The sequence below is a fragment of the Acomys russatus genome, chromosome 19 (genome assembly GCF_903995435.1).
Source record: "Acomys russatus chromosome 19, mAcoRus1.1, whole genome shotgun sequence".
Lineage (NCBI taxonomy): Eukaryota > Metazoa > Chordata > Mammalia > Rodentia > Muridae > Acomys > Acomys russatus.
In genome coordinates this window covers 31,138,664-31,166,189 of record NC_067155.1, presented here as the reverse complement: position 1 = coordinate 31,166,189, position 27,526 = coordinate 31,138,664, and the positions used below count along the sequence as shown (strand labels likewise).

Below are 27,526 nucleotides of genomic sequence, written 5' to 3'. Positions count from 1 at the left end.
TGTGACTGTGTGTGTGTGTGTGTGTGTGTGTGTCCGTACATGTCTGCACGTGTAGGATGCATGTATGCATAGTTGTGAACTTGTAAATATAGAAGCCAGAGGGCAATATTGGGTGTCTTCCATTATACATACACATGATTAAAAATAAGTTTAATTAAGTAGCATGGAAGACTGACTCACACTTATTTGACTTTTACGTCTGCTTGTGTATTCCTGTTTTGCCTGCATGTACGTTTGGAAACAGCGTGTAGGATTGGTGCCCACTGAGGTTAGAAAACGGCATTGGGTAACATGGAACTGGAGTTTCAAATGAGTGTGAACCGCCCTGTGTGTGTTGGGAACCAAACCCAAGTGCTCTTAAGTAATGAGTCACTCCTCCAAGCCCCAGACTCACACTTCTTTTTCAAAAAAAAAAAATTTATTCAGATTACATCCTGATTGTTATCCCCTCACTTGTATCTCCTCGCCACCACCCCCTTTCACCCTATTCCCCTCCCCTAGACCTGTGACAGGAAGGAATCTCCTTCCCCACCATATGATCACAGCCTATCAGGTCTCATCCTGATAGCCTGCTTCCCCTTCCTCTGAGTGCCACCAGGCCTCCCCACCAAGGGGAAGAGACTTGCACTTCTTAAATTCAGTAGATGGAACGGGTGCTCTGAGTAACCTATCTGACTCAGTCTTAGGGCATTTCATTAACTGTTGTGACATAAACCAACGGGTAACATCATTTCAGAGCTGTGAATGAATCCTTCAGGCTTTGTTCATAATATTGCTACTGTAAGTGATGGTACTGGACAGGTCATTACTCAACATCCCCTAAGTGTAGCAGTCATGGTTAAGGTGAAAGGTCAGGAGGCAACGCCGGACTCCATACCTGCAGCTCAGCAGCTGCCCTATGCTAGTGGCACACTTTGCGCACACGTGTCAAAGATAACCTTCCCTGTTCTGCTATCCCAGGATCCCAGCAGGCAACTGGGAAAGGAAATGGGGGAAGGATTGAGGTAGTGTGGAAGGAGAAGGTTCCTGTTAATGGAAAATCCAGGTCATAAAGACTGGAGAAGACACACTTTGTTTCTTTCTCGCTATTATTTCTTGCCATGCAGGAGGTAAAGGCATTATATAGGAAAGAGCACGTTTTACAAAGACAAATGGAGCGTGTCCCCTTTTGAGATTTCTAAAAACTCTGGATGTTTTATTCAAGCAGAAATGAAGCAGGGCTTATAAAGTATGATATGTTGGTACTTTCACATAGAGGGAACTCACTGCTAGCTACGAGAAAATTAACATAACCGCAATTTGACATATTTTACTGTTTGCTGTGCAAATATTTTTGTGCTGTGCAAATATCAGTGACCCACTGATAACCAGCTCTCCCTCTCAGACTTCTGTTGTATTATTCATGAGAAATTCCTCTGGGCATAGAAATACCTGTTTGTTTGTTTGTTTGTTTGTTTTTTGAGACAGGGTTTCTTGGTATGTAGCTCTGGATGCCTTGGAACTTGCTTTATAAGCCAGGCTGGCCTTGAACACCCAGAGATCTACCTGCCTCTGCTTTTCAACTGCTAGGATATTAAAGGCATCTTCTATCGCACCCAGCTTTTTTCTTTTTTTACATTTGAACCAGTAATTATGTGCAGTTCCTAAGCTGTGATTCATTTTTAGCAATGTTTGGTCTTTTCAGCCCTTCCTCTTAGCTTTTGGAAACTCATCTTTTTTTTTTTTTTTTTTTTAAGATTTATTTATTATGTATACAGTATGCATCAGATCACATTATAGATGGTTGTCAGCCACCATGTGGTTGCTGGGAATTGAACTCATGTCCTCTGGAAGAGTAGTCAGTGCTCTTAACCGCTGAGCCATCTCTCCAGCCCGGAAACTCATCTTAATAAGAAAATAAAACAACAAAATGAATCCTCTCCAGTTGTCCCTGCTGATCAGTGGCACAAAGCTGTCCCTGCTCGTCTGAGTAAAGGACAGTTTTGAAGGAGGAGATTGGTGTTGTCCTATGTGCTGGAATCCAGCTGTTGACTCTTAAGAACTCGTAATCAATTTCGAATATTTTTAGCCATGAAGAACAAAAGGGAGTTGCAGAGGCAAGACCAGAGGTGGAAAAGGAACCAAGCAGTGATACACACTACTAAAGCTAACCAAGAAAAAGCAAGACCAAATATTTGACTTCTCTTAGGACCAGTCTGAGTCCTAGTTTTGCAGTTTTATAGATTGGTTTTAAGCCTTATGCTGGTAGTGAGGTTTCTAGTACCTTCCCAAGTTGGCTTGTTGCCATAGAAACAGCATTCTTCTTGTGTCATTGTACAGATACCACCTTTAAAGTACCATTCCCATCAGACCATTTAGTTCCCTTTGTACTTTCCCCAAACAGTGAAGTCTCTGGATGGTGGTAAAGTGAAAAGGTAAAAGGATTCTAATAAAATATTGCTGAATATTACCCATTTCTACTAGTTTCTAAACTATCTGTAAAACTTGTCACACAAAACTGAATTTTGCCTGTGATGTTCAGAACCTCTAGAAACAAGACCCTTTTTTTCCCCCAAAATGCCTTACCATTGTACACCAAAAGCAATGTCTGTGTATGGATGGTGGACAGTGACATTGTAAGCATGACAACTTCCCATTGTCAGAGATGAAGAGCTTCCCTCTTTTTGCCAGGGAATCCACTCAGGGAGGCTCGGAGGCCAAAGGCCTCAACCCAGGTCCCGACATGTACCAATACAACTATAGTCTGGTGACGCTCAATTGCACTATCAGTAGATTGATTCTATTAGCTTAGCCAACCCGGGATTCCTGGTGTGGGGACAGTGGCCCACGCTCACCAAGGTATGCCCTGAGGTCTGCTTCATATATCTCTACAGCTGCCTCAGAGAACAATCCATAAAAGAACTCACAGGTTGCTTCTTACTGGTGTTCCTGATTTCTAGACCTTTGTAATGCCTAAGGGTACCCAGCTCTGCCTCGGATCAGTAACAGCTCCCCTGCTGGGTGAGCAGAGATCACATGGCTCAGACAGCACAAGTCTCACCAGCTCTGCACTTCCACACTATGGGCAGACGGTCTCTAGTCTGGGATGCTTGTAGTTTTGTAGAGCTTCGCTTCTCCAACACCCAGGGTCCTCTGTGCGTGTTCCATTACACACTTAATGTATAGTGCAGGCGTCCATATGCTTCATAGCTGGGAAGTTTTGGATCCAAACATAGGTCACATCCAAACAGTAAATGTTACTGTTTAACTGTTGCTAAAGCAAAAAGAGGCAATAACCTAGAAAGCAATGTGCTTGGTTGCAGAAAAGAGACTGTGGATATGTTGTAGTTTTGAAATAGGCTTTATTGCCATGTGCTCCAGAGATTATGTTTGTTTGTTTGTTTGTTTGAGACAGGGTTTCTCTGTGTAGCCTTGGCTGTCCTGGAACTCACTTTGTAGACCAGGCTGGCCTCGAACTCACAGCGACCCGCCTGCCTCTGCCTCCCGAGTGCTGGGATTAAAGGCGTGCGCCACCACGCCCGGCACTCCAGAGATTATAGAGTTGTGTGAGAACACAGCAAGGATTACTCACTACTCCTTTCTTAAACCATGGGATAAACAGTTCCATTAGAGAGAGCCACACCATTTTACTCAGATCTTTTATTTTTGGTTGAACTAAATGTAACTACAGTAATTTGGTTTCATGTAAGTTCAGTTTCTTATCCACTGGTCTGTGTACAGTTGAGGATGTAGACGTGGTTTTGTTTTGATCCCAAGTGTGGGATGTGAAACAGACTTGTGTAAGGGTGTGTGGTGTTTTTTTTTTTCCCACTGAAAACAGCCTTGTGAGAGAACAGGTGACGTCTGTCCGCTGGAAGAGGAGCCACCTCTTGTGGGGGCATGGTCTTTGTCAACTGATAAACATCCTAGCATGGACTTTGAGACGATATGAGCCCAAAACAGGAGGTGAGGCTTTTTGGTCTTGGCTGTTCATCACTCCACTTCAAGACGCTCCTAGAGAGAACCGCTCCAGTGATCACTTTGAGGTTCCAGGTTCAGGCTACTGCTCCGGGTTCCAGCAGCTGTGATTGTGGTTACCCTCACTGAATTGCTGGTTTGCTGTTTAATTAGTCTATTGGAATCCTGCCCACTATGCCAGTAGAATCGCTCCAATGAACTGTGTCTAAAAAAGGTCTATTTCTTTCTTTCTTTTTTTTTTTTTTGGTTTTTCGAGACAGGGTTTCTCTGTGTAGCCTTGGCCATCCTGGACTCACTTTGTAGACTAGGCTGGCTTTGAACTCACAGCGATCCGCCTGCCTCTGCCTCCCGAGTGCTGGGATTAAAGGCGTGCGCCACCACGCCAGGCTAGGTCTATTTCTTCTGTTTCTATTAAACTTGCTTCTCTCCGATCTAGGGTAGGTGGGTTGAAGGGATGTATAAGCATTAAAGAACCCAAATAAAGTAGGTTTGAAAGAGATCAAAGCCTACAGTGCACCTAAGAAATTGCCAGTCAGGACATTTGTTGATGATCTAAAATTGCTTACGTCACTACTCCTTGCTGATGTCAACCACTGTCAAAGCAGGTGAAGGTTTCAACCTCCTTCTTGTTCATACCTTTCTGTGCTGTGATTATAGCAGCCTCAAAGTTGGTTATAGAACTGGATTCCTGCACAGGCCCCTCTCCATTTATAAGTCCCAGCAAAAGCCAGAGAGGTTGGAGGACACTTATTTACTAGTTTATTTTTCCTTCTTACTGACCAGTCTAGACCCAGCCCAGAAGAGTTGCAAGACCGTCTTTATAGCACTGGGCAACAGAGGCAAGGCTAAGTGCTCAAAGCAATTTTCGATTACATAGCATGAGGCAAGCCTCAGTCACAGGGGACATTGCTCTAAACAGAAGTAAATAACCAACAGCACTTCTACTGCACACAGAATTCTGCCTAAAAAAAAAAAAAAAAAGGGCAAGCTGGGGTGCAGGCAGATTCAATGGCCAAACTCTGCCAGGACAGGGTAAGCAAGTCCTCAATTGTTCCTGCCTCACAAATATGTCTGTCAGATACACTGGGCCAGAAGGCTGAAGATGATGCTCCAACGTTGTAGGGAGTTTTGGGTGACTGCTTAGGTAGAAAACTGTCTCTGTCATCTTCTCATTTGGGAAGCTGCTAACCTGCACTCCTTGTATACTCAGGCAATCAATTTTATTCCTTCTCAAGTCTCTGATGGGGTTGAAGACCAGCTAGTTTAGTTTTACAATTAAGCTTAGTTGTTTAGGGGTTAAGATGTTTTTAGGTCTAGATAGATGTTTTAAGTTGATAATGATGAGATGTGATAGTTATTGATTTACATTCAGAATTTTAGACGCACCAAGACAGGAAAGATGGCATCTTCCAGGCCGTCAAATACAAATAGCCAAAACACTAAGAATGTAACATTTATATAATTCCTGCTTGTGTCATGGTTCTTCTTGCTATAGGTAGTTTATTGTATATATATGTAATACTATATATATACACATATATAATGATAAAAATAAACATAAGTAATTCTAAACAAAACCAACAGCACTTAAGAAAAATGAAAAGGAATTCTTAATGACTTGGAAACATTGGAGAATAAAAACAAACCAGAGATTGGAGCAGTCATGCAATTAAGAAAATCCAATTTTAAAAGTTAAGTCAATAATTGACTTTTAAAATGATAAACATAATTGGAAAAATAGCTATAGCGACTTTGAAAACTAGCAGGTCCTTCCCTGTGAGAGGGAATAGCATGAGCACAAAGCTGTTTGACCTTGCCACGACGTGGACTGTTAGCTGCTGAGATCTTTAGCCTGACACACAGCTACAGGCAATGGCCAGCATCTCAACCCTCTGCGCTAGCTGTGCAACTGGGTTAGACATGTTTATCAAGGACATCCCCATAGTGGAAACTTTAATATTCACTGTATCAAACTAAAGCCCACAAATCATGTACCCACCAATCTGCTGTCTTCATTCACCTGACATAAACAAATACATGCTGGCAAGTTACAAAGTCAATCACCCTACCAAAATCGGGTCTTTTTTCATTATGAAGACTCCAGCCACTGTACGCCTACCCTGTTTTTCCTATGACGTACACAATGAGCTAGTCTTCTTATTCTGATCTGAAGGCAGAAGCCATGATCCACATGTAAACTCTTTTCCTGTTCCTACAATTGACAGTGAACTATATGACTCAAGTAGGTAATTTTAAAATTGAGTGGTGATACAGATGTCTAATTTAATAATTTAGTAAGCTTCATTAAGAGGACAGCAAGGTCATTGCCTTGGGGAGCAATAAAGGCTACCTGAGTCAACAAAGGAGAGCTTGTCTTAGAAATATTTTTTTTATTAATTTATTCATATTATAGCTCAATTGCTAGCCCATCCCTTGTATCCTTCTATTCCTCCCTCCCTCCCGCTTTACCCCTACTCCCCTCCCCTATGTCTGTGACTGGGGGAGGATCTCCTCCCCTTGTATATGTTCATATAGGCATCAGGGCAACAGAATACAGTGCCATTCAGGCAAGTCAGTTATTTATGCCCGTGTCACAGACATGAGGATAAATCGTAGAGGCTTTGCTTGACAAAGTCCCAAAGATTTCTGGCTGATCACCACTGCCCCTAGATATTATGCATGGTCCAGGTGTAATGTTGTTGAGAAATCTGCTGTTTCTCCTAAAATTCATAGAGGGAAAACTTTTCCCACAGAGAATGTTGAAAGTGGGCATCTGGCCAAGGCTTGAGACAATGATAGTTTTTAGCTCTGTGAGCACCCAAGCAGAAACTGCATGAAAGAAAGCTAAGACCTTGACATAACAGCACCTGGCTTGATACTGTTACCTGCAGAAAGGTTCCTTTAGAGTCTGCTTTGAGAGCAACAAAAGGTGGGCTTCAAATGTCATGCTTTATGGATATTTTACAATAGAGGACCCCTTGGCCATTAACCTAGGTAGATAGCACACCTGTTGGTTTGTAACTAGGAGTAAGTTAAGTACTTTTTAAATTTAGAGAACATTTAATTCAAGCTATGTTGCTACGGCAATCTTGTAAGCACAAGAGCTTTGGCCCAGGAAAATTTATGATTAAACTTCCCCGAGTATTGCTTAAGAAATGATAATCAGAGCCGGGCGTGGTGGCACACACCTTTAATCCCAGCACTCGGGAGGCAGAGGCAGGCGGATCGCTGTGAGTTCGAGGCCAGCCTGGTCTACAAAGTGAGTCCAGGATGGCCAAGGATACACAGAGAAACCCTGTCTCAAAAAAAAAAAAAATCGCCTTTGGGGCTGGAGAGATGGCTCAGTGGTTAAGAGCACTGACTGCTCTTCCAAAGGTCATGAGTTCAATTCCAAGCAACCACATGGTGGCTCACAACCATCTATAATGTGATCTGATATCCTCCTCTGGCCTGCAGGGGTACATGCAGGCAGAGCTCTGTATACATAATAATAAATAAATAAATAAGTGTTAAAAAAAAAAAAAAGAAATGATAATCAGGTTATGTTGACCATTGCTTGGAAATAAATTGATTGTTGCTGAATGCTTTACTGTAAAATATACAGAACTGTTTGTATTTCCTTCTTAGGCTGTTCCCTTGCTTTGATTCTTGAATGCCCTACTGATTGTAAGAGGTGAAAAATATGATGTAATTTGTAATGAAAAAAAAAAAAACCGAACTTCATTTTAATAAAATGCTGGGGTTGGCCCAAGGCGAATAGCAAACAAGTAACAGACATGAGAGAGTAAGCTAGAGTGAGATGGGAAACAGCAAGAAGAGAGATAGATGGGGAACAGCAAGCAAGAAGAAAGATAGAAAGATGAGTGATAGCGGTAATGAGAGAGAGAGAAAGATACATAACAGCAAGCAAGGAGAGAGCTAGAAAGATGAGTGATAGCAGAAGAAGAAAGATAAAAAGATGGGTAACAGCAGCAGAAGAGAGATAAAGAGATGGGTAACAAGCTGAAAGATAGAAACACGAGTGACAATGAGCAAGGAGTCAGTCAGACAGCAAGCAAGAAAGGGATAGAGACGATAGAGAGGCAGAAAATAAAGTTCTCCTGGGCTTTAAGACCTTCGGCTTGTACCACATATGCCTGAGTCTCTGAGTATTTGTTTTTCCTCTGTTCCTCACCCTCAACAACTAGTTCCTCTAGCTAGTTGTTCAACCAACAGTTGACTTCCCTTGGGCAGCTGTTCTCCGCCTGCTCAAATCTCCCTACCACAGATCCACCTCTCCTGTCTTTTCACTGTTCCCAGAGCTGTCCTGCAGGAGTGGCATGCCTGCAAGTTTCTTTTCTCTCCTTATAGTAGGCATAAACTCCAGCAGGGTTATATCTGATGTGTCCATGTGGGCTCCCATTGCTGCTTATTTACCATATGTGAGATAAACTCAAGTGTTGTGGCTTTGGTCGAGTGGTTAACCACTTCTTAAAGACCTGTATTGTCAGTTTCTCTCAATAATTCTTTGTACTCTGCCCCAGTTTTTTGGGTATTTCAACTGGAAAACTACTTTAAGCACCAAGTCAAAGTTAGTCTCTTATGCTATCAATCTTATATTTTACTGCGTCATCAAGGCTGAAGATGAATTTAGGATCGACCATTCACATCTTACTGCTATTGATGACAAGTTCATGGGATTGAATAGATGGCTCAGCGCCTAAGAGCACTGGCTGCTCATCCACAGGGCCTAGCTTTGATTCCCCAGCACCCAAGAGACAGCTCCTAACTGTTTGTAACTCCAATTACAGGGGATCAGACTCTCTTCTGGTTTCCATTGACACCTGGCATACAATTGGTATGCACAGAGGCAAAACTCATGCACCTAAATTAAATTGATTTCATTTTTAAAAAAATAACATGAAGAAAGCCTTAAAAAAAAAAAAAAACAATAGAGAATCACAAATGAATGTGTCTTTTCACCATTTGTGTATCTGGTTCTCTAGGAGGCCAGACGAATGCATCAGTTGTCCTGGTCCTAAACATACAAGTAGTTCTAAACCATCTGATGTGGGTGCTAGGAACCAAACTTGGGTATAAAAGAGAAGCACCATCCATTCTCCAGTTCTCAAATATGTCATTATAATGTAGATGATGAAGATGCTCCATTAATGCTTCTGTCTCTTATCACTTGAAGGTGATTAAGTTTCTGACAGATGGATGTTGATTCAATGGATTTCTACCACTCTGTGAATGGACTTTCCACACAGCTTATTTTCACTGTTAACACAGATTTTTTTTTTTTGTTTTGTTTTTTCGAGACAGGGTTTCTCTGTGTATCCTTGGCCATCCTGGACTCACTTTGTAGACCAGGCTGGCCTCGAACTCACAGCGATCCGCCTGCCTCTGCCTCCCGAGTGCTGGGATTAAAGGCGTGCGCCACCACGCCCAGCAACACAGATCTCTTAATATGAGCAAAGATAACAAAAGATTTTGTTGAAACCAGAGTCCAGTCAGGTTATACTAGAAAAAAAATGTCCATAATTTGAGATATACTCTTCTTTTGTGGAATCTTTTTGAGATAAGATATTTCTACAAAGCCATAGCTGTCTTTGAACTCGCTATGTGGTATAAGCTGGCCTGGTTGGCCTGCCATTGTCTCCCAGGTCCTGATACTACAAGGATGCACCTCTAGGCCTGAGATGTTTTTAAAATGACCTATTCTTGAATCAGAGAATGAAAGGGTAAAAGATTTTAAAAGGAACCATCATCGATTTTATGAAGAGTAGTACTTCCTGAAATTCTACAATAATTTAAACTGGCAAATTATTTTATATTTCTCAATAATTGGGTTGTTTCTTTGTTGATTTTTTTGAGACAAGGTTTCTTGTGTACCCTTGGCTGTCTTGGACTCACTTTGTAGACCAGGCTAACCTCAACCTCACAGAGATCTGCCTGTCTCTGCCTCCGCAAGTGCTAGGATTAAGGGTGTACACCACCATGCCCAATGTAATTGGGTTATTTCCCTTGATTTGTTACTTTCATCCATTAAAAATGTTTTGACCGTATTTGTGTGTGTACATGTGTGTATGTCAGTGAGAGGACAACTTATTTCTGTCTACTTCCCCTATGTAAGTTCTATACATGAAACTCAAGGATTTGTTTGGTTCAAGTGACCTCTTTGGCCCTTATTTAGGTTCTTAATTTACTTATGTATGTGCTGGTATGTGAGTGTGCATGTGTCACACCCTAAGCATAAAAATAAGAGGGAAAATTTGTAGGAGTGATATGGACTTCCTAGAGACTGAACTCATAATCAGGCTTAGAAACAACCAACTTTATTCCCTGAGACAATTCTCCTGCATTCATTTGTGGTCCTGAGAAAGTGGCATGAAAATGTGTTGACTCATTAAAATAAACTAACACATTCAAAAATATATAACAGTATATCATCTTTATTTGCAAACAGGATTTATTACTAAAATAGCCCTGCTTTTCTCCATCCTTAGATAACAACATACTTACAATTGGAAAGGCAATATTTTTCTGACTTTATTTTTCAACTAATCTTATTTGAGCATTAGTGGGACAGCTAAGGGAAACGTCTGTGGTGTGCAAAGCTGACAGCCTGACCTTGATTATCATATAAATATGGCCAAAGTAAACCCCATAAAGATGTTATCCAGGCTCCACATAGCTGTCATGGCCTAAAAGTAATCACATTACAGACACTCAACAGAAATATTTTTCCCCCTTAAAACAAATCTCATTGCTGTTACATTACCTAGCACACTAGACAATTCCCTTTGAAGGCAGTACTTCAAGATGAAGAAGCAAATGGAAACTGATGGGAACACGAAGAAGCATGGAACATCAAATAAGATATACATATCCAAACCAATCAAGCCATGTTGTGAGACATACAGTTGAGTGCTCATCACTGTACTTCATTACATCTCCACCAGGTAGATGGAAATGTTACTTTGAATACACATACAAGATTTCAGTGTTTCTTATATTTTTCTCATTAAGCATTTTAACATTAACATTGTTATAATGTGTTGACAAAACAGGACACATTGGGGGTACAGCTTCTACCCACTGCTGTACTCCAAAGGCTGCCATATGATAACGAAGGGTTCAAATGTAGCCTTGACTAATTACTGACATCCATGCAAGGCTGAATAACAAACAACATCTCATGGGAATTTGTGAAAGTAAGAAAAACAAAACCAGTAACAGCCACCCACCACCCTTTCACAGATACCTTTACTTGAAAAGGACTGTCACACACTGCCTGATACAAACAATGGCCCCCTTAGATGATGGGGACCCTATTCTATACATTGCAGCATAAAAATGCCTACCACCAATGAAAGTGCAATGCACGATGAACAGAAGCTACAGAAGGAATACAAGACTGGCCTAATAAACCTCTATAAATGGATTTGCCACGCATACAGCAAACATCGAAACCTACTCCAAATGTTTAAAAAAAAAAAAAAAAAACCCACAATCACAATTGGTGATCTCCTCCATTACATTCGAGTGACCATGATTAATAATTTACTGCCTTCAAGCCTATGATGAAAAATAGATGAAACAATATTTTTTTTCCCTTGAAAACGAAGACAACTATGATGTCTAAAGTCTTTCTCAAATCATTTACATGAATAGGATTTTTCTCGTGTATGAGTTCTTGCCTACTCCTTTACATCAAGACAATATACAAAGGCTTCAAAACATTAACAGAACTAGAGATAGCAGAACAGTTAAGACAAGTTCATTCCTAAGAAGGTCAGGATTTTAAAAAACAACTTCCTGTAGTTCCCACTACAAGATCAAAGGATCTAATCCTCTTGGAAACTAGCATGCATGTACACACACACACACACACACACACACACACACACAGAGAGAGAGAGAGAGAGAGAGAGAGAGAGAGAGAGAGAGAGAGAGAGAGAGAGAGAGAGAGAGAGAGAGAAACACTTTGTTAAATTTTTACTCATGAATGTTTGGGGTTTTGTTTGGTTTGTATAAGCATTCATTCCTGTAACTCAGGTGTTGAGGCATCTAAAGGATTACCTACAGTTTTTCTTCATCATGAATTATTGCACGTATCAAAACAAGAATGTAGGCTTGAAGTAAGAGAAATCAACCCTTCTCAGCTGGTGGTATCATTTTGGAAGATTTAGGAAATGCTGCCCTGCTGGAGGAACTATGTCACTTGGGGTGGGCTGGAGAGTTTACATCCACAAACCATTTCTAGTTCCCACTCTCTGCTTCACGCCGCAGGTAGAGGGTGTGAGCTCTGAGATTCCTGCTTTAGCTCCCATGCGTGACACTTGTTGCATTGCCACTTGCATGGCGATTCCATAGCCCTCTGGAACCACAAGCCAAGTTAAACACTTTTATTAGTTGCCTTAAACACTGTGTTTGATCGCAGCAACAGAAAAGGCACCGAAACACACTCATATAATTTTACATCTGGATGAGTTATTTGATGTAATTGAAGAGACTGTAAAATAAAAGTGAGTTTCCTTATCATTTACATTCACAGGGCTTTTGTACATATGAGTTTGCAAGTGCAAACAGAATGAGGAGGGACATCATCAGGCTTGAATAGATTGTTGAGACTTGCCAGGTATTTGCCCTGGGATAAAGAATATTGTATAACTGAATGTAAGCGTGTTAGCTAAAGATCTTATCACATCCTTTATGGTCATGGATTCCCTTCAGTTTCAGTATGAGCTTTTTCAGGTCCTCAAAGACTACTATGACATGCGATGGCTTTAACACATTGATTACTGTCATAGGGTTTCTCTCCAGTATGTGTTCTTTTATGTATCCGCAGATTATTTTGCTGTAAAAAGTGTTTACCATATTTGTTACATTCATAGCGTTTTTCTCTTGTATGAATTCTTTCATGCCTTTGGAGATGACTGTGACGTGCAAAGGCTTTACCACATTGCTTACATTTATAAGGTTTCTCTCCAGAATGTGTTCTTTTATGACTTAGGAGATGACTGTTACATGCAAAGGCTTTACCACACTGGTTACATTCATAGGGTTTCTCCCCAGTATGTGTTCTTTTATGTATTAGGAGATGATTGTTACATGCAAAGACTTTACCACATTGGTTACATTTGTAGTGTTTCTCTCCAGTATGTGTTCTTTTATGTATTCGGAGACTACTATGACATGCAAAGGCTTTACCACATTGGTTACACTCATATGGTTTCTCCCCAGTGTGTGTTCTTATATGTATTTGGAGACTACTGTTAACAGTAAAGGCTTTTCCGCATTGATTGCATTCATAGGGTTTCTCTCCAGTATGTGTTCTTTTATGTGTTTGTAGGGAAAAGAGTTTTGAAAAGGCTTTATCACATTGACTACATTTGTAGGGTTTCTCTCCAGTATGTGTTCTTTTATGTATTTGGAGAACACTATGATAAGCAAATTGTTTACCACATTGGTTACATTTGTAGGGTTTCTCTCCAGTATGTGTTCTTTTATGTATTCGAAGACTACTGTGGCATGCAAAGGTTTTACCACATTGGTTACATTCATAGGACCTCTCTCCAGTATGTGTTCTTTTATGTATTCGGAGACTGCTGTGACACGCAAAGGCTTTATCACATTGATCACATTCATAGGGTTTCTCTCCAGTATGTGTTCTTTCATGTATTAGGAGATAACTGTTACGAGTAAAGGCTTTATCACAGTGATTGCATTCATAGGGTTTCTCTCCAGTATGTGTTCTTTTATGTCTTTGAAGATGATTTTGATGTGATTTTGATCTTTCATGCCTTTGAAGATGACTGTGTCGTCCGAAAGCTTTACCACACTGCTTACATTCATAAGGTCTCTCTCCCGTATGTGTTCTTTTATGACTTAGGAGATGACCATGGCATGCAAATGCCTTATCACACTGGTCACATTCATAGGGTTTCTCTCCAGTATGTGTTCTTTCATGTATCAGGAGATGACTGTAGTGTGCAAAGGCTTTACCACACTGGTCACATTCATAGGGTTTCTCTCCAGTATGTGTTCTTTTATGTATTAGGAGATTACCATTACGTGTAAAGGCTTTACCACATTGATTACATTCATAGGTTTTCTTTTCAGTATGTATTCTATTATGTATTTGAAGATGATTTTGATGTGATTTAGATCTTTTGTGCCTTTGAAGATGACTGTGACGTCCAAAGGCTTTACCACATTGCTTACATTCATAAGGTTTCTCTCCAGAATGACTTCTTCTATACCTGCAAAGATAATTGGCACATGTGAAAGCTTTACCACAGACATTATGCTAATAAGTCTTTTTACCTGTATGAATTAATTTTATAATTTGGTCTAATGGTAAAGAGAAAACAGATCTTAAGGTTTTACCACTCTGTTTACATTCATGGTGTTTTCCTTCATTACGGGTTGTTTTGTATATTTGAAGATATCTGTGATCATAACAGCATTTATTACATGGCTCACTTTCACAGCACCCTGTTTCTGTAAGAGGCTTTTTACATATGTGAAGAGTACTGGGAGAACTCAGAGCTTTACCACGCCAATTGCATTCATAAATTTTCTTATAGTATGAATGACACACTACATTTGCAAAGTGAGCCAAGACAAATAGAAGAGTTTCCACATTTCTAGTACTCATAGGGATTGTCTGCAGTGTGAGTTTGCAGATGTAGTCCCTAGGAAGTTGAAAAACCAATTAACTGTAAACTGGCATCACATTCAGAAAGTCTGCTCAAAGTGGGGAACACTACAAAACTTCTAATTGTTCTGGGAGAAAGAGAGGTATGTTGCTTCTTTCAATGTCCCTATGCTTCCATGGCTTGTATCCATTGTAACATATGATACACCCATTACAATTACAAGAATAACAAAGAAGCAGGGCGTGGTGGCGCACGCCTTTAATCCCAGCACTCAGGAGGCAGAGGCAGGTGCATCACTGTGAGTTCAAGGCCAGCCTGGTCTACAAAGTGAGTCTAGGACAGCCAAGGCCACACAGAGAAACCCTGTCTCAAAAAACCAAAACCAAAACCAAAACCAAAAAAAAAAAAAAAAAAGAATAACAAAGGAAAGATTTCCATGTTGGATTCACAGTGGGAATTCTGCCTGTCGTAGGCATGTGGTATAGGGATTAAGGGTTGTTTCTCCACATCAGCATTCTTGACTCTCATAAACTGCCCCTTTCACTAAATTTAGCAATGCTAAAACAAGAATACGAGTAATACTAGTTTTACTATGAAATATTTGCTTATTACATGGTGTTGGATGTATACTGATCACCTATTCAATGTATATGCCTCTTGCAGTATCTGAGTGCTATGAGACTACACAGATTGGCAGCTCTACTGAGTAGTTGTAATGATGATCCGACTCAAATGCTAATATCTGTTCTGCCATTGTTTTATTGTCTTCTTTCTAAGAGGACACAAATCAGATACCTGACATTGAAGTCCATGGGTTTGTGAGATTTTAATAATCATTAATACACTGAAAACCGTGTTTTTTTCTATACTTTTTTTTCTATGCTTTTCTTTAAAACTTCCAGGACACAGCCAGGTATGGTGGTGCATGTCTTTATTCCCAGCACTGGGGGAGGCAGGAGGAGAAGGAGGATGTCTGTGAGTTTAAGGCCAGCCTTGTCTACCAATAAGTCTAGGACAGCCAAGGATACACAGAGCCTTGTTTCAAAAACAACAATAATTAAACCAACCAAACAATTAAACAAACAAAAAAATTTTGGGATACATTAAAATTTTTGTATCAGCTTGCACATAAAAATTACCTTCTACCAAGAAGAGACTTGATACCCTATGAGCATATACAGGGGGAGGTAATCCCCCTGAGGAACAGTCATAAGGGAGGGGAATAAGGGGAAAATGGGAGGGAGGGAAGAATGGGAGGATACAAGGGATGGGATAACCATTGAGATGTAACAAGAATAAATTAATAAAAAATTTTTTAAAAATACCTTCTATGTCTTCTAGAACGCTGACAATGTTCTTCAATATTACGGTCTTCCCAGTTGTAGCCTAAAACACAGCACCAGAAAACATATGATGTAGTCTTGGAAATGAAGCAAAACTTAAGTTACTTTCTTCAGTGAACCTTAGAACCATGCCTGATTAATTCACTTCACTCTTCTTTGTTCTCAATTGGAATTACAGAAGATGATCAATGCCAAAGTAAGTGTATTTTAAAAGCAAAAGAAAAATCAGTGTCTTACCTATAGCAGACAAGTTCCTGTAGGTCTCCAGCATCACATCTTTGTAGAGACTCTTCTGGGAAGGATCCAGCAAAACCCACTCTTCTCTGGTGAATTTCACATGCACATCATCGTAGGTCACTGCATCCTAAAATAAGCCATACATGTGTACAACAAAAAGCATTATAGTGACATTTTAAGTGTATAAGTAATTGACAATATAGTCATATAATTCTGGTGCTTCCTCTGCTTATTTCCTGACATAGAAGTTCTAATGCAGTCACTAAGTCATTTTAGAAGAAAACTGAATAATGAAGTCCCCCCTGTCATTTCTGTACCCTTTGAGTAGAATATAGCCTTGCAAGAGAAATGCCAATTAACTGACATAGAGAGAGGCAAGAGGGAGGGAGGGAGGGAGAGAAGGAGAGAAAGAGAGAGAGAGAGAGAGAGAGAGAGAGAGAGAGATAGATAGATAGATAGATATGAACAGTTACTGGGCACATATCAGAGAAACTTATGAATAGTTACTATGTACAAAAAGAAAAAATGATGGACAATCTAGTTGTATTCCCTCATGCCTTTAATCCCATGCCTCAGGAGGCAGAGGCAGGTGTATCTCACTGAACTGGATGCCAGCTTGGTCTATGCAATGAGTTCCAGGGCAGGTAGACATATACATTAAGACACTGTCTCTCCTGAAAGCCAATCAAACAAACAAGAAAGAGAGAAACAACTCAGAGGTCTTTACTGAAGTTCCTACAAAGAAGTATACATTTGTTCAAGTCCTATATTCATCTTCCAGAAACCTGACGTGCCCCAGTTTAAACTGTAACATTAATAAGATCTCACCCAAAGGGAATGCATGTTTAGAAAAGTACAAATGGAAAGATGAAAATATGAAAAATGTAAATGTTCATCATAAATAAGTAACATAGGGCAAGGGAGATGGCTCAGCAGTGACGAGCTCTTGCTGGTCTTGCAAATAATTGGACTCAATTGCCAGTGCTTACACAGTGGCCCACTACTATCTATTACTCTAAGTTCAGGAGCTCTGAGGCATCTTCTGACCACTGTGAGGACCAGGCACACATGAGGTGCATATTCATCCATACAGGCAAAATACTCATATTCACTTAAAAATAATAAAAACAAACACAACAGGTAGGAAGAATGTCATACACCTGCACTCCAATGACTCAGAAGGCTCACACAGGATTAGCATCATGAATACATGCCATCATCCTGAGAAATAAAATATACTCCCTGCCAATTTTCAAAATGAAAGACATGAAGTTCAGCACAACAGCATATGCTTAGCATGTATTTAAAAACTACATTCCAGGCCCATCACCCAATGATAACGATGAGGATGATGCCAGGCACATTGGCCCACATTTAATCCCAGCACTCTAGAGGAAGACCTGTAAGTTCAAAGCCTGCCTAGTCTATATTCCTTTGTTCAGAACCATCAGAACTATACAGGGAAACTTTTTCTTCAAAATATAAAAACAACAAAATTAAAAATATAAAAACAATAGGCTAGCAAAATAGCTTAGGACTGAATAGCAATTCCTTCAACTCTATCTTATATGATTTAGTGATACAGTCTATAACGGCGAAGACATGACAGCATGCGAAGGGAGCTAACTGATCAGTTTCAACCACAACATTGTAGACACAAAGCACAGGAAATGGGTTTGAGTCCATAGACATTCAAGTCCCATCTCCAGTAAGGAATCTAAAAAGGTTCCTCCTACTAGAGCCTCGATAAGTCCCCCCCCCCCCAAAAAAAAGCCACAAAGAATAAGTGCTCTCAGACATCATCTTCTCTGGGAGCTTTCTGATTCAAGCAACTACATTCTGACTAGGGTCACTATAGGCTCGTGTCATCTCATGATGAAAATACATTCAGTCTAACTTCGACAATCCAATATTGTTCAACAGCTCATATACTGTTGAAATGTCCGAAGTCTCTTCTGACACACAAGACAATCTCTTGACTGCCACATCTTGTAAAATCAGAAACCAGTTATATCCTTTCAACACACAATGCACAGAATACCCATTCCAACAGAGAGGACCGTGTACATAGTGAGGGAAGACTGGGCAAGGGAAAGAAACCCAGCAGAGCACACAACAAACCCTGTAGCTCTGTTGCAAACACATGGAGCTTCCGTTTCAAAAAGGCTTAAGTGGCCCTATGCCTGCAACTTCTCGTGTATCTCTCAGTTTGGTTACTTCCACTCCCTATAGGGAGCTCTTCATGACAGGTATCTCATAACTTAGGTATCTTAACATGTTGTGGGGTTGAAATGCACCTCAGGTTTCATCCCTCACAGCGTCATACAAAGTATTCTCCCAGCATCATCATTGGGGGATCAGACTGCCAAACGCAGATGGCTGGCACACTGCTGAACTGAAACAACAGAGGAAGAATCTATGATCTTAAATTGTGCATCTTTCTTATTGCCAGAACCAACACATGGGTGATCCTGTCATGTTTTGAGTCTAAATTGGGATGGACCCTGCCATGCTTGCATCACATTTGGAGAAGGTTTTATATGAAGTTCCTTCCTGGTACCAGCAATTACTTTACCTACTTCTTACATTAGTTGAAGGCTTAGCGGGAGGGTGCATCACCCTATCAGCACCTTCTGAGGCTTCAAACCCAGAGCTACGACCTTCTCTTCGACGGTGTTAATCTCCTTGAAAATTCCTGCCTCTGTTTCAGCATTTGACCGCCATCTGAAACTACTCACTGCTGTTTTTCTCTACAAATCTCACAATTTGCATTTATTTCTGCTCCACTTGTCACTTTCTTTCACTGTGGTCCTGAATGTGTCACTGGTAATGGCATTGAACAGATTCAATATTCCACCTAAGAAATCAGCCCGTTATTTTTTAATTCTGCTTGATTTGATTCCTCAGGGTATGGGGGGAATAAGTAATAACTTGGGTTAAACATCACATAAACGGGGCCTAGCTTCATTGTTCATGCAGTCTATTTACCAGGGATCTCCTAAGACCTGTACTTCATCTCTCTGCCTGACTCTCCACACTCTTGATTTCTAGGCCCTACAAGAACAGCTGACAAAGCTCTGTGTTCAGCTTTCTATAGCTTCTGACATCTAAAATCCTGATATTTCCCACATTCCTTAAACAGAAAAAATTCCCAGGTTCTATCCAACAACAACAACAAAAAAATTCACTTTTTGCATACCATCTTTTGTTGTGACGTGCTACTCTGCTGTTATTAAATTTCCTAACCAGAAGCATCTCAGGCCATGAATGGGATTACCTGTTTGGTCCTGTCAGATCACAGTCCATCATCCTGGGAGCTTAGGCTAGAAACTCAAGCTTCAAGAATTTTAAGGATAAAAACATGGGCAAACATTGTTTCCTGCTTTGGTCTCTTGCTTGGTCACTGTCTCGTGCTCAGGGAGCTCTCTTATCCAGCCCAGGCCCACTTGCTTAAGAATATTGCCACACTTGGTAGAAGAGCCTTCCCACATCAATCATCAATCAACACAATCTCTCACAGACATGGCAGCAGCCATCTGATGAGGGTGTGCCCTTAACTGACGCTTCCTCAGATGACTGTAGCTTTAACATTGTTGACAAGTGAAGCTAATTAGGAAACGGAGACAATAATATATGAGAGAGTTTTAAAAACACAAAACCAACGTGTTAACAATATCAATCACTTAAGCAGCAAATCCTCAAACACTGATAATTGCAACTACATGAAAACAGATTTGCCAAGAAATGAGGAGAGGCAAGCTTTTAGGATAGAGAAGAGAAAACTTACACTGTTGCTCAACAGAAAGTCCACAAACTAACAAAGACTCAAGGAACTCATAATACCGTAAATTTTCAGAAGACAAAAATAGGAGACTATCATTTTCCTGAAATCTATAATATAATTAGATTAAAATTAACAAAATCACACAAGATAGATGGCACCACTGATAAAAGGAGACACTAAGACCTATAAATAAATCCAGTCCTTTAAACAAGAACTATAGAATTATTGTCAAAATCAAATAACAGAAATAACTGGCCGCCACCCACGCACGTACTATAGTTCTCTCCTTTGCCAGGAATAGAAAATTGATAGGGGCTGGAGGGCTATTTTAATTGGAAAGATTTGCTTGAAACATACAAATGTTTCAATATTCGAGAAAATAATTTTGCCTACTAAAAATATCCCATTCACTTATGATAAAGAAAACAATGTCTATTGGGATCACATAGAAACCATTCTGTTTCCTGTGATAGATACTTGAATATAAATCTGCAACAGTGTGAATACATGCAAATTTCTAAAAACCAAATGTAACAAATCAGATTTTAAAGACACAGTGTGTTTGTATTATACTCCTAAACAGCTTGTTTTGTGCTAATTATTTTATAAGTCACAAGCATTTAGAAAGCAAATCTACCCTCATTTTTACGCATATGTTTGTGAGAGAATGTGTGTGAAAGAATGTCATCCATGTGCATACAATTAACACACTAGACAAAAGCATGTCCGATCCCCTGGATCTAGAGTAGCACTTGGGTTGGGTGGTTGGCATATGAACTCATGTCAACCTGAAAAAGTATATTTGCTGATTGATCTGTCCAGCCCGATTTAAAAAAACAAAACACTTTCACAGATTAACAACATCAAACAAATACAGAAGTAAACAAACGATCCCCAAGAACCTACTGGCTCAGTATTAAGACACTGGCTATGGGACTAAACGGTATGCCTCCAGCCCTTCCCCACACTCTGTTACCTGAGATCCAAAACTCAGGGTTACCCTTAATGCTGCAGCTTCTTCTCCACTTGTCCCTTCCTCATGTAGATGCCACAAACCACGCCCAGCTGCCCTTCTTTTCCTGCCTTATCTTTGTCTCTGAGCCATCAACTCTGGGCAGACAAGCCCTGATCAACCAGGCTTGGTAGTCTGTCCAAAGACCTACCCCACTATCTGTTACCCCGGACTCAATTCTCACAGCTGCCCATCGCACTGGAACAGAATACCAGAGGAAGCGTCCTCTCCCCCTTTCCATGTCTCCTGTAGATACCACAGAACATCCCCATCAGCTTTTCTTTTTCCACCTTGCCTCTGTGTACCTGCCCCCATGGGGCAGACAACCTCTGCTCAACTGCATGGCACACATGCCAGGAGACCAGATAGTCTGTCCGCAGATCTATCACACTATGTGTTACCCCAGACACAATCTCCACAATTGCCCCCAGCACTGGACTAGAACAAAAGAGGCAGCTTCACTTCTCTCCTGTCTGTGCCTCCTGTGGCCTGCTAAGAACCACACCCCTAGGCCTCCTCTTCCCCTAGTCTCCAACAACAGTAAGCAGTCACCTTTGAACACATTCACCAAACAGGCCAGTTCAAGAGTCAAAACTCAGCCAATACACACTTGGAAATCCAGAGAGCAAACAGAAACCCAGGAATAAAATTCCCACCCAAACAAGACAAACCCAGGATTCAGCACTTAGGCCTATAGTCAGCTCAAGCCAGGATGCCTAGATACCAGTACAGAAATAAATCAACTAACAGTCAGGGGAAAATGTCACCCACAGAGCTAATCTATCCTATCACAGGAGGTCCTGAATATTCCACCTTAGCTGAACTCACAAGAAAAATACCTTAAAACAAACCATATGAAGATGATAGAGGTCTTAAAAGATGAAATGAATAAATCCTTTAAAGAAATCCAGGAAAATAAAATCAAACAATTAGAGGAAACCAATACATTATTTAAATAAAGCCAAGATAACAAACAAACAACAGTTGAGTGAAACATAAAACTGTTCAAGACTGAAAATGGAAATAAAGGTAACAAAGAAAGAAAAAACTAAGGAAATCCAAAAATGAAAATTTTAGGACTGCAACAAGGAGCTACAGCAGCAAGGTTCACCCACAGAACAGAGATGGAAGAAAGACTCTCAGGTACTGAAGATACAATAGAAGAAAGGGATACATCCTCCATCAAAGAAAATATTAAACCTAGAAATTATCTGGCACAAAACATCCAGGAACTCCGACATTATGAGAAGACAAAAACTATGAATAATAGGCATAGTGAGGAGAGAAAGATACCAGCCCAGAGACCTAGAAAATATTTCCAACAGAATCATAAAACAAACGTTTCCTACCCTAAAGAAGAGGATGCCTGTTAAAGTACAAGAAACATACAAAATACCAAAGAGATTGGACCACAAAAGGAAGTCGCCTTGCAACATAATAACCAAATAGTAAGCATACACAACAACAACAGAATATAAAAAGCTGTAGTGGGTAAAAAAACAAAACAAAAACCCAAGCAATATATAAAGGCATGCCTATTAGAATTACACCCATCTTCTCAATGTCGAGTCTAAAGGCCAGAAGGGCTTGGACACGTGTGCTGCAGACTCTAGGAAACTACAGATACCAGTCCAGATTACTATACCCAGAAAAATTTCAATCACCATAAATGATCCCTAGTTGGCACAACTGTTTGAGAAGGGTTAGGCGGTAAGACCTTGCTATAGGCGTGCCACTGAAAGCAAGTCTGAGGTTTGAAAAGCCCGTGCCATTCTCTCTTGGTTCTCTCTGCCTCCTGCTTGGGGACCAGGTGAAAAGAAGCTTCCAGTCACTATTCCAGCACATGCCTATCTGCTGCCACGCTCACTGTCATGATGTCCGTGGACCCATGAGCCCTGAATTAAATAATCTCTTTAATAAGTTGCCTCGGTCCTGATGACTTATCATGGCAATAGAAAAACAAAAACAAAACCAATCACAAGAAACAAAAACCAACCAACCAACCAAACCTAAAACAGCAGGTAAAGGCATTCAACACTAAGACTGACGTCCGGGGTTTGGTCTCTAAAATTCAGTATTGTAAAGAGCAAACAACACCCTCAAGTTCTCTTGTGACTTCCACACATGCTCCACGGTATATAAAAAAAGCTTTTAAAAGTTATGTTCTTCAAGGAATTAGACTGTAGCGAGTGAACATGAAATCTTTTGAGTCTAGAGCAAAAAATGTTATTTACATATGATTCATTTAAATTTCTCAGTTGTAATTGTTAGTGTAGAGAACTTTATCTGATTAGCACAGCACATTTATCAGTATTAACGGTACTCTGATAATGTATAGTTTTGAGTTACATGTATAAGTTTTCATATTGAAATGATGTGTGGTTTGCTGTATCATGGATATTTCTTCTCAACTTCAGAGTGTGGTTGTACGTTGTTGATGACACTCTATGTTTTCATCGAGCGGTCTTGCTCCATTAGTTGTTTCTACTGTTGCTGCTTGAGACAGGGTGTCCATATAGCTGTGGGTGGCTTGACGTTTACTATGTGATCCGGGCTGGCCTCGAACTCATAGAGATCTGCCTGACTCTGCCTCCAAGTACTAGTGTTAAAGGCCTAAGACACCATGACAAGCTTTGTTAATATTTTGAATACCTACTATTTAATAAAAAAAAAAAAACATTTCTTCATTTTTTCCATAAAGTATTAACAAGAGTAGCAGTAAACACTTCTACGCTGAGTGCATTCAGACACTTGGGAAATTAACTTTCCTTGGTCGTGATCTTTAATATTATCAGTGTCCATGAAATGTATGTACACAAATGTTCTGTATACTTAAAGACAAATGTATGAGAAAAGATTAAATAGTAATAAATGGGTATGTAATTCAGAAAGTAGTTAAAATAATCCCTTGGAGGTGTGTGAGAAGATATACAAAATAGAAACCACAGGACCCAGTCTTTATGGCTTTGTAGTAAGCTCACTGCCTCAAAGGCTTATTTACTTCTTTGAAATAGTTTTAGATGTTTTATTTTGGGGGGAAAATTTTCAATCATGAGTCCTGTGTGCACATCACTTCAGGCTCTCCTTTTCCTTTCAGTTTCTCCTTATCCCCAACCCCACCTCAAATGTATCACCTCTTCTTTAATTATGATTCTTACATATATATTACAACATGCTGAGTCAATTTAGTGGTGCCATGTACATGTGTTTATGGATGACCACGTAACGATTGAGTAACATAATGGAACAATCCCTGGAGACAAGTCTCTCCTCCGCCCCCCACCCCCATCCCCTCAACCTCTACCCCCCCCCCCCCCCCCCCCCCCGCTTCTCTTTCCTTCCTTCCCTCTTTCCCTAACCATTATGAAGGTCTTGTTTAGGCAACCATATTGTGTAGATTTTATGGATGCCATTTTTCTTTCTAGTCTAGAAGGCCTACGTGTTCCTATGGCTCATTCTGCTTCTTCTGTGATGTTCCCAAAGCCATAGGGTTTGCACTGTAGACGTACATGCTGTTGTACATCTCATGGTCACGCATTCTCTGCACATTGACCAGTATTTGTAATAGTTTCAGCTGTCTCCAAAAGAAGCTTCTTTGATGAGGGGTGGGGGCTACAGTTACCTGTGGCGATGAGGATACATGTTTAGAATACAGTTAGGACATACACTGTTTAGGAAAAATACAGTAGTTTCCCCTCTAAGGTTTATGACCTCTCTAGCTACGGGTACTTGCCTAGGTTTGTAACACCAGGTACAGATTCACCCCTAATGCCCAATCCAATTGGACAGCTGTCAGTTACTACTAAGTTAACAGTGCCACTTATTGCGTTATTGGGGATGCTTTGCCAGGCTGGTCATTGCTGTGGTTCTAGGTTTTATATCTGGGTAGGACTATTGATTGCTCTTCTTCCTTGGTCACCCTAGAGACCCCTAGAGAAATCACCCACAATTTTGAATATTTTACTCTTTGCAATGCAAGTATTTCCACTGCCATCTTTAGGGATCTTATGAATAGAGCCTTCCAGGAGGCATCAGTGCTACTTGTGAAGTTGTGACTCACAGACATCCAGTTCTTCCTTTCAGGTTTCTATTGTATTACACATGAGAAATTTCTACGGGAGTAGATATAAACCTTTTACTATAATTTAAAACCAGTAATTATGTGCAGTAGGTATGCCATGATACATTTTGAGCTCAAAGACTATTCCTCCAAGAGATGCCTCATTTTTTTTTTTCTTACATCAGAGCCTTGGCCTGATTGTGAGGTCATTCATATGAAATATTCCAGGCTAGTAAAGTGTCTTTTATTACATTGTGAAAATTTTAAATTTCAAGATAGCTCTTGTATATAATTGATGGAATTTTAGTTTGTTGATGCATGTTCAGTAAACATCACAATATTCATTATTTCACAGACATTTTGTAGTTTTTGTTTGTTTTTTGAAGACAGGGTTTCAGACCAGAGTCTGTGTCCTACCTACCCTAACCACCTAGGCTTAACCACACATCCTCAATAAGCCAATTAAAAGAACTAAATTACCTAGCTGTGACGTGCCTACCTATAATACAGGCATTCTGGAGGCAAAGTGGGTAAATCTCTCCAATATCCTAAGACAGCACAACATATACACTGAGTTCCAGGCCAGCCAGAGACTCGTAGTGGGACAATTCTTTAAAATTAAAAAAAAAAAAAAAAAAGAAAAAGGAAAATAACAAAGCAAGTTATTAATGAAAGTTGAAAACATATTAACATATTTATTCCATATAACTTTTTACCAGTGATGAAGACATACGGTAACTAATGCATCTTTGGGGGTCCTGATGGGTTTAGATAGAAGACAAGAGATAAGCACAATAATCTAATCAAGCCATATAATGAATTTTTCCTATCTGTAACCCCGCCCCCTTCTCAGCATCTTTCCCTCATGCAAGATAATGAGAGAACTCAGGACAGAAATTCTCATCTGGAAGAATCAGTCTTCCTCTGCCCCTGCCCCCCCCCCCCAATGAGATTCTAGGGAAAAGACAAATATCAAGGAGCCCATTGTTTTACTAGAAGCTAGCCTAACAGAGATATAAATGTCTCTTTAGAATATCCTTATTCCTCCCAGGCAAGCCCGCTACAGGGATGACAGAGTGGGGACTGTGGAGCTTTAAGGTCTAATAGAGACTCCCAAGTAGGGGCTTACAGGGTGCTGAAACTGACAGCTATGTGTAACTGCCACAAAAAGGAAAGTGAGGAAGACGTGGAGGGGGCTGACCTACCAAAGCTAAGTGGATACAGTGAGTAAAGTAGTAGCCAGCTTATACTCAACATACACCCCTCGAAAGCATTTCTCTCTGGTTGTTTAATCTTCCTTTCACATCCAAAACTCCCTCCCTAATAGCTCACCCATACTCCATGGCTCTTTGTAAATGTCTGATTTCCCGAGCCTTTGAGTGATTTCTGTTGGAGTCTCAGGTTCCAATGACAATAATCTCCATGTCATCTGGAGTTACCACCACTCAAGGCTCCTAACCGCTTTGCTCATTGCTGCCTATTTACCACTTGTGAGGTAATCTCAGTCTTGTGGCTTTGGTAAGAAGTCAACTACTTTTAAAAGATTTGTATTGTCAGTTTCTTTCCTGATCCTTTTCTTGGACACTTCCCTAATTTTGTAGATATTTGGACTGATTAAGAGATTTCTTCAAGCACCAAGTCTAAGTTTCTGATGCTAACAATCTTACATTTCTTCTATTTCATCAGGGCTGAAGTAAAGATGAACTTAGGATCAACCATTACACTTTACTAATATTAGCGACATGTTCATGGGGCTCAACAGACAGCTTAGGCTCTAAGAGCACTGGCTGCTCATCCATAGTGCCTGGCTTTGATTCCTTGCACCCAAGAGACAGTTCGCAGCTGTCTATAACTCCAATAATAAAGGTTCAGACACTCTTTTCTGGCCTCTACTGATAGCATGTACTTTGTATACACAGCAGCAAAACTTATGACCCAAAATTAAATGAATTTTAATTTTCTAAGGAAAAATAACATAAGTGAAGAAAAAAATTATAATTATATTTAAATGTATAACTTTAAAGATAATAATGAAATATATATTATAATAATATAAACGGAATCATATATTTATGTGTATTTTAACCATTTGCTAGTAACCTATGAGGCCAGAAGAATGCTTCAGATGTTCTGGACCTGGAAAAATAGGTAGATCTAAGCAATCTGATGTGGACGCTAGTAGCCAAACTTGGGTACACAAGAGGATCAGTACTAGAACAATCCAGCTCCCAAATATGTCATTATAATGAAGTTGTTCCATTACTTCTTTTGTCTCCTATGAGTTGAAAGGTGATAAAGTCCCTGCTAGATGGTTCTTGAAAGATTCAATAGATTTCTATCCCTCTGTGAATGGTCTCTCCATATAACTTGTTTTCATTGTTAATACAGTTCTCTTAGTGTAAGTAAAAATGATAAAAGGTTTTGTTCAAACCAGTCCAAGTCTGGTCAGATTATATCAGGAACATTTCTGTAATTTGAGATATATTT

General features: G+C 40.1%; 3 protein-coding genes across 3 annotated transcripts in view; 1 reads left to right on the top strand and 2 right to left on the bottom strand.

Annotated features, from left to right (window-relative positions):
* The window catches only part of LOC127203988 (zinc finger protein 721-like), a 1,570,727-nt gene that overhangs the window by 621,743 nt on the left and 921,458 nt on the right, over positions 1 to 27,526 (top strand).
* LOC127202961 (zinc finger protein 431-like) overlaps positions 1 to 27,526 on the bottom strand; it is a 206,971-nt gene that overhangs the window by 156,951 nt on the left and 22,494 nt on the right. The window lies entirely within an intron of this gene.
* LOC127203996 (zinc finger protein 431-like) lies at positions 12,564 to 16,348 on the bottom strand. Its single transcript, XM_051162950.1, has 3 exons — positions 16,184 to 16,348; positions 15,929 to 15,989; positions 12,564 to 14,204 (listed from the first exon to the last, which is right to left on the bottom strand). The coding sequence occupies exons 1-3, from the start codon at positions 16,215 to 16,217 to the stop codon at positions 12,701 to 12,703; spliced, it is 1,599 nt and encodes a 532-aa protein (XP_051018907.1). The 5' UTR covers positions 16,218 to 16,348; the 3' UTR covers positions 12,564 to 12,700.

Excerpts from the sequence above, each read along its gene's own strand:
- LOC127203996 (XM_051162950.1), bottom strand. The coding sequence starts at position 16,217 with ATGCTGGAGACCTACAGGAACTTGTCTGCTATAG. Across the intron at positions 15,990-16,183 it reads CAGGAACTTGTCTGCTATAG|GCTACAACTGGGAAGACCGT; the intron begins GTAAGACACTGA and ends GCTGTGTTTTAG. Across the intron at positions 14,205-15,928 it reads CGTTCTAGAAGACATAGAAG|GTATAGAAGAAGTCATTCTG; the intron begins GTATTTTTAAAA and ends TTATCTTTGCAG.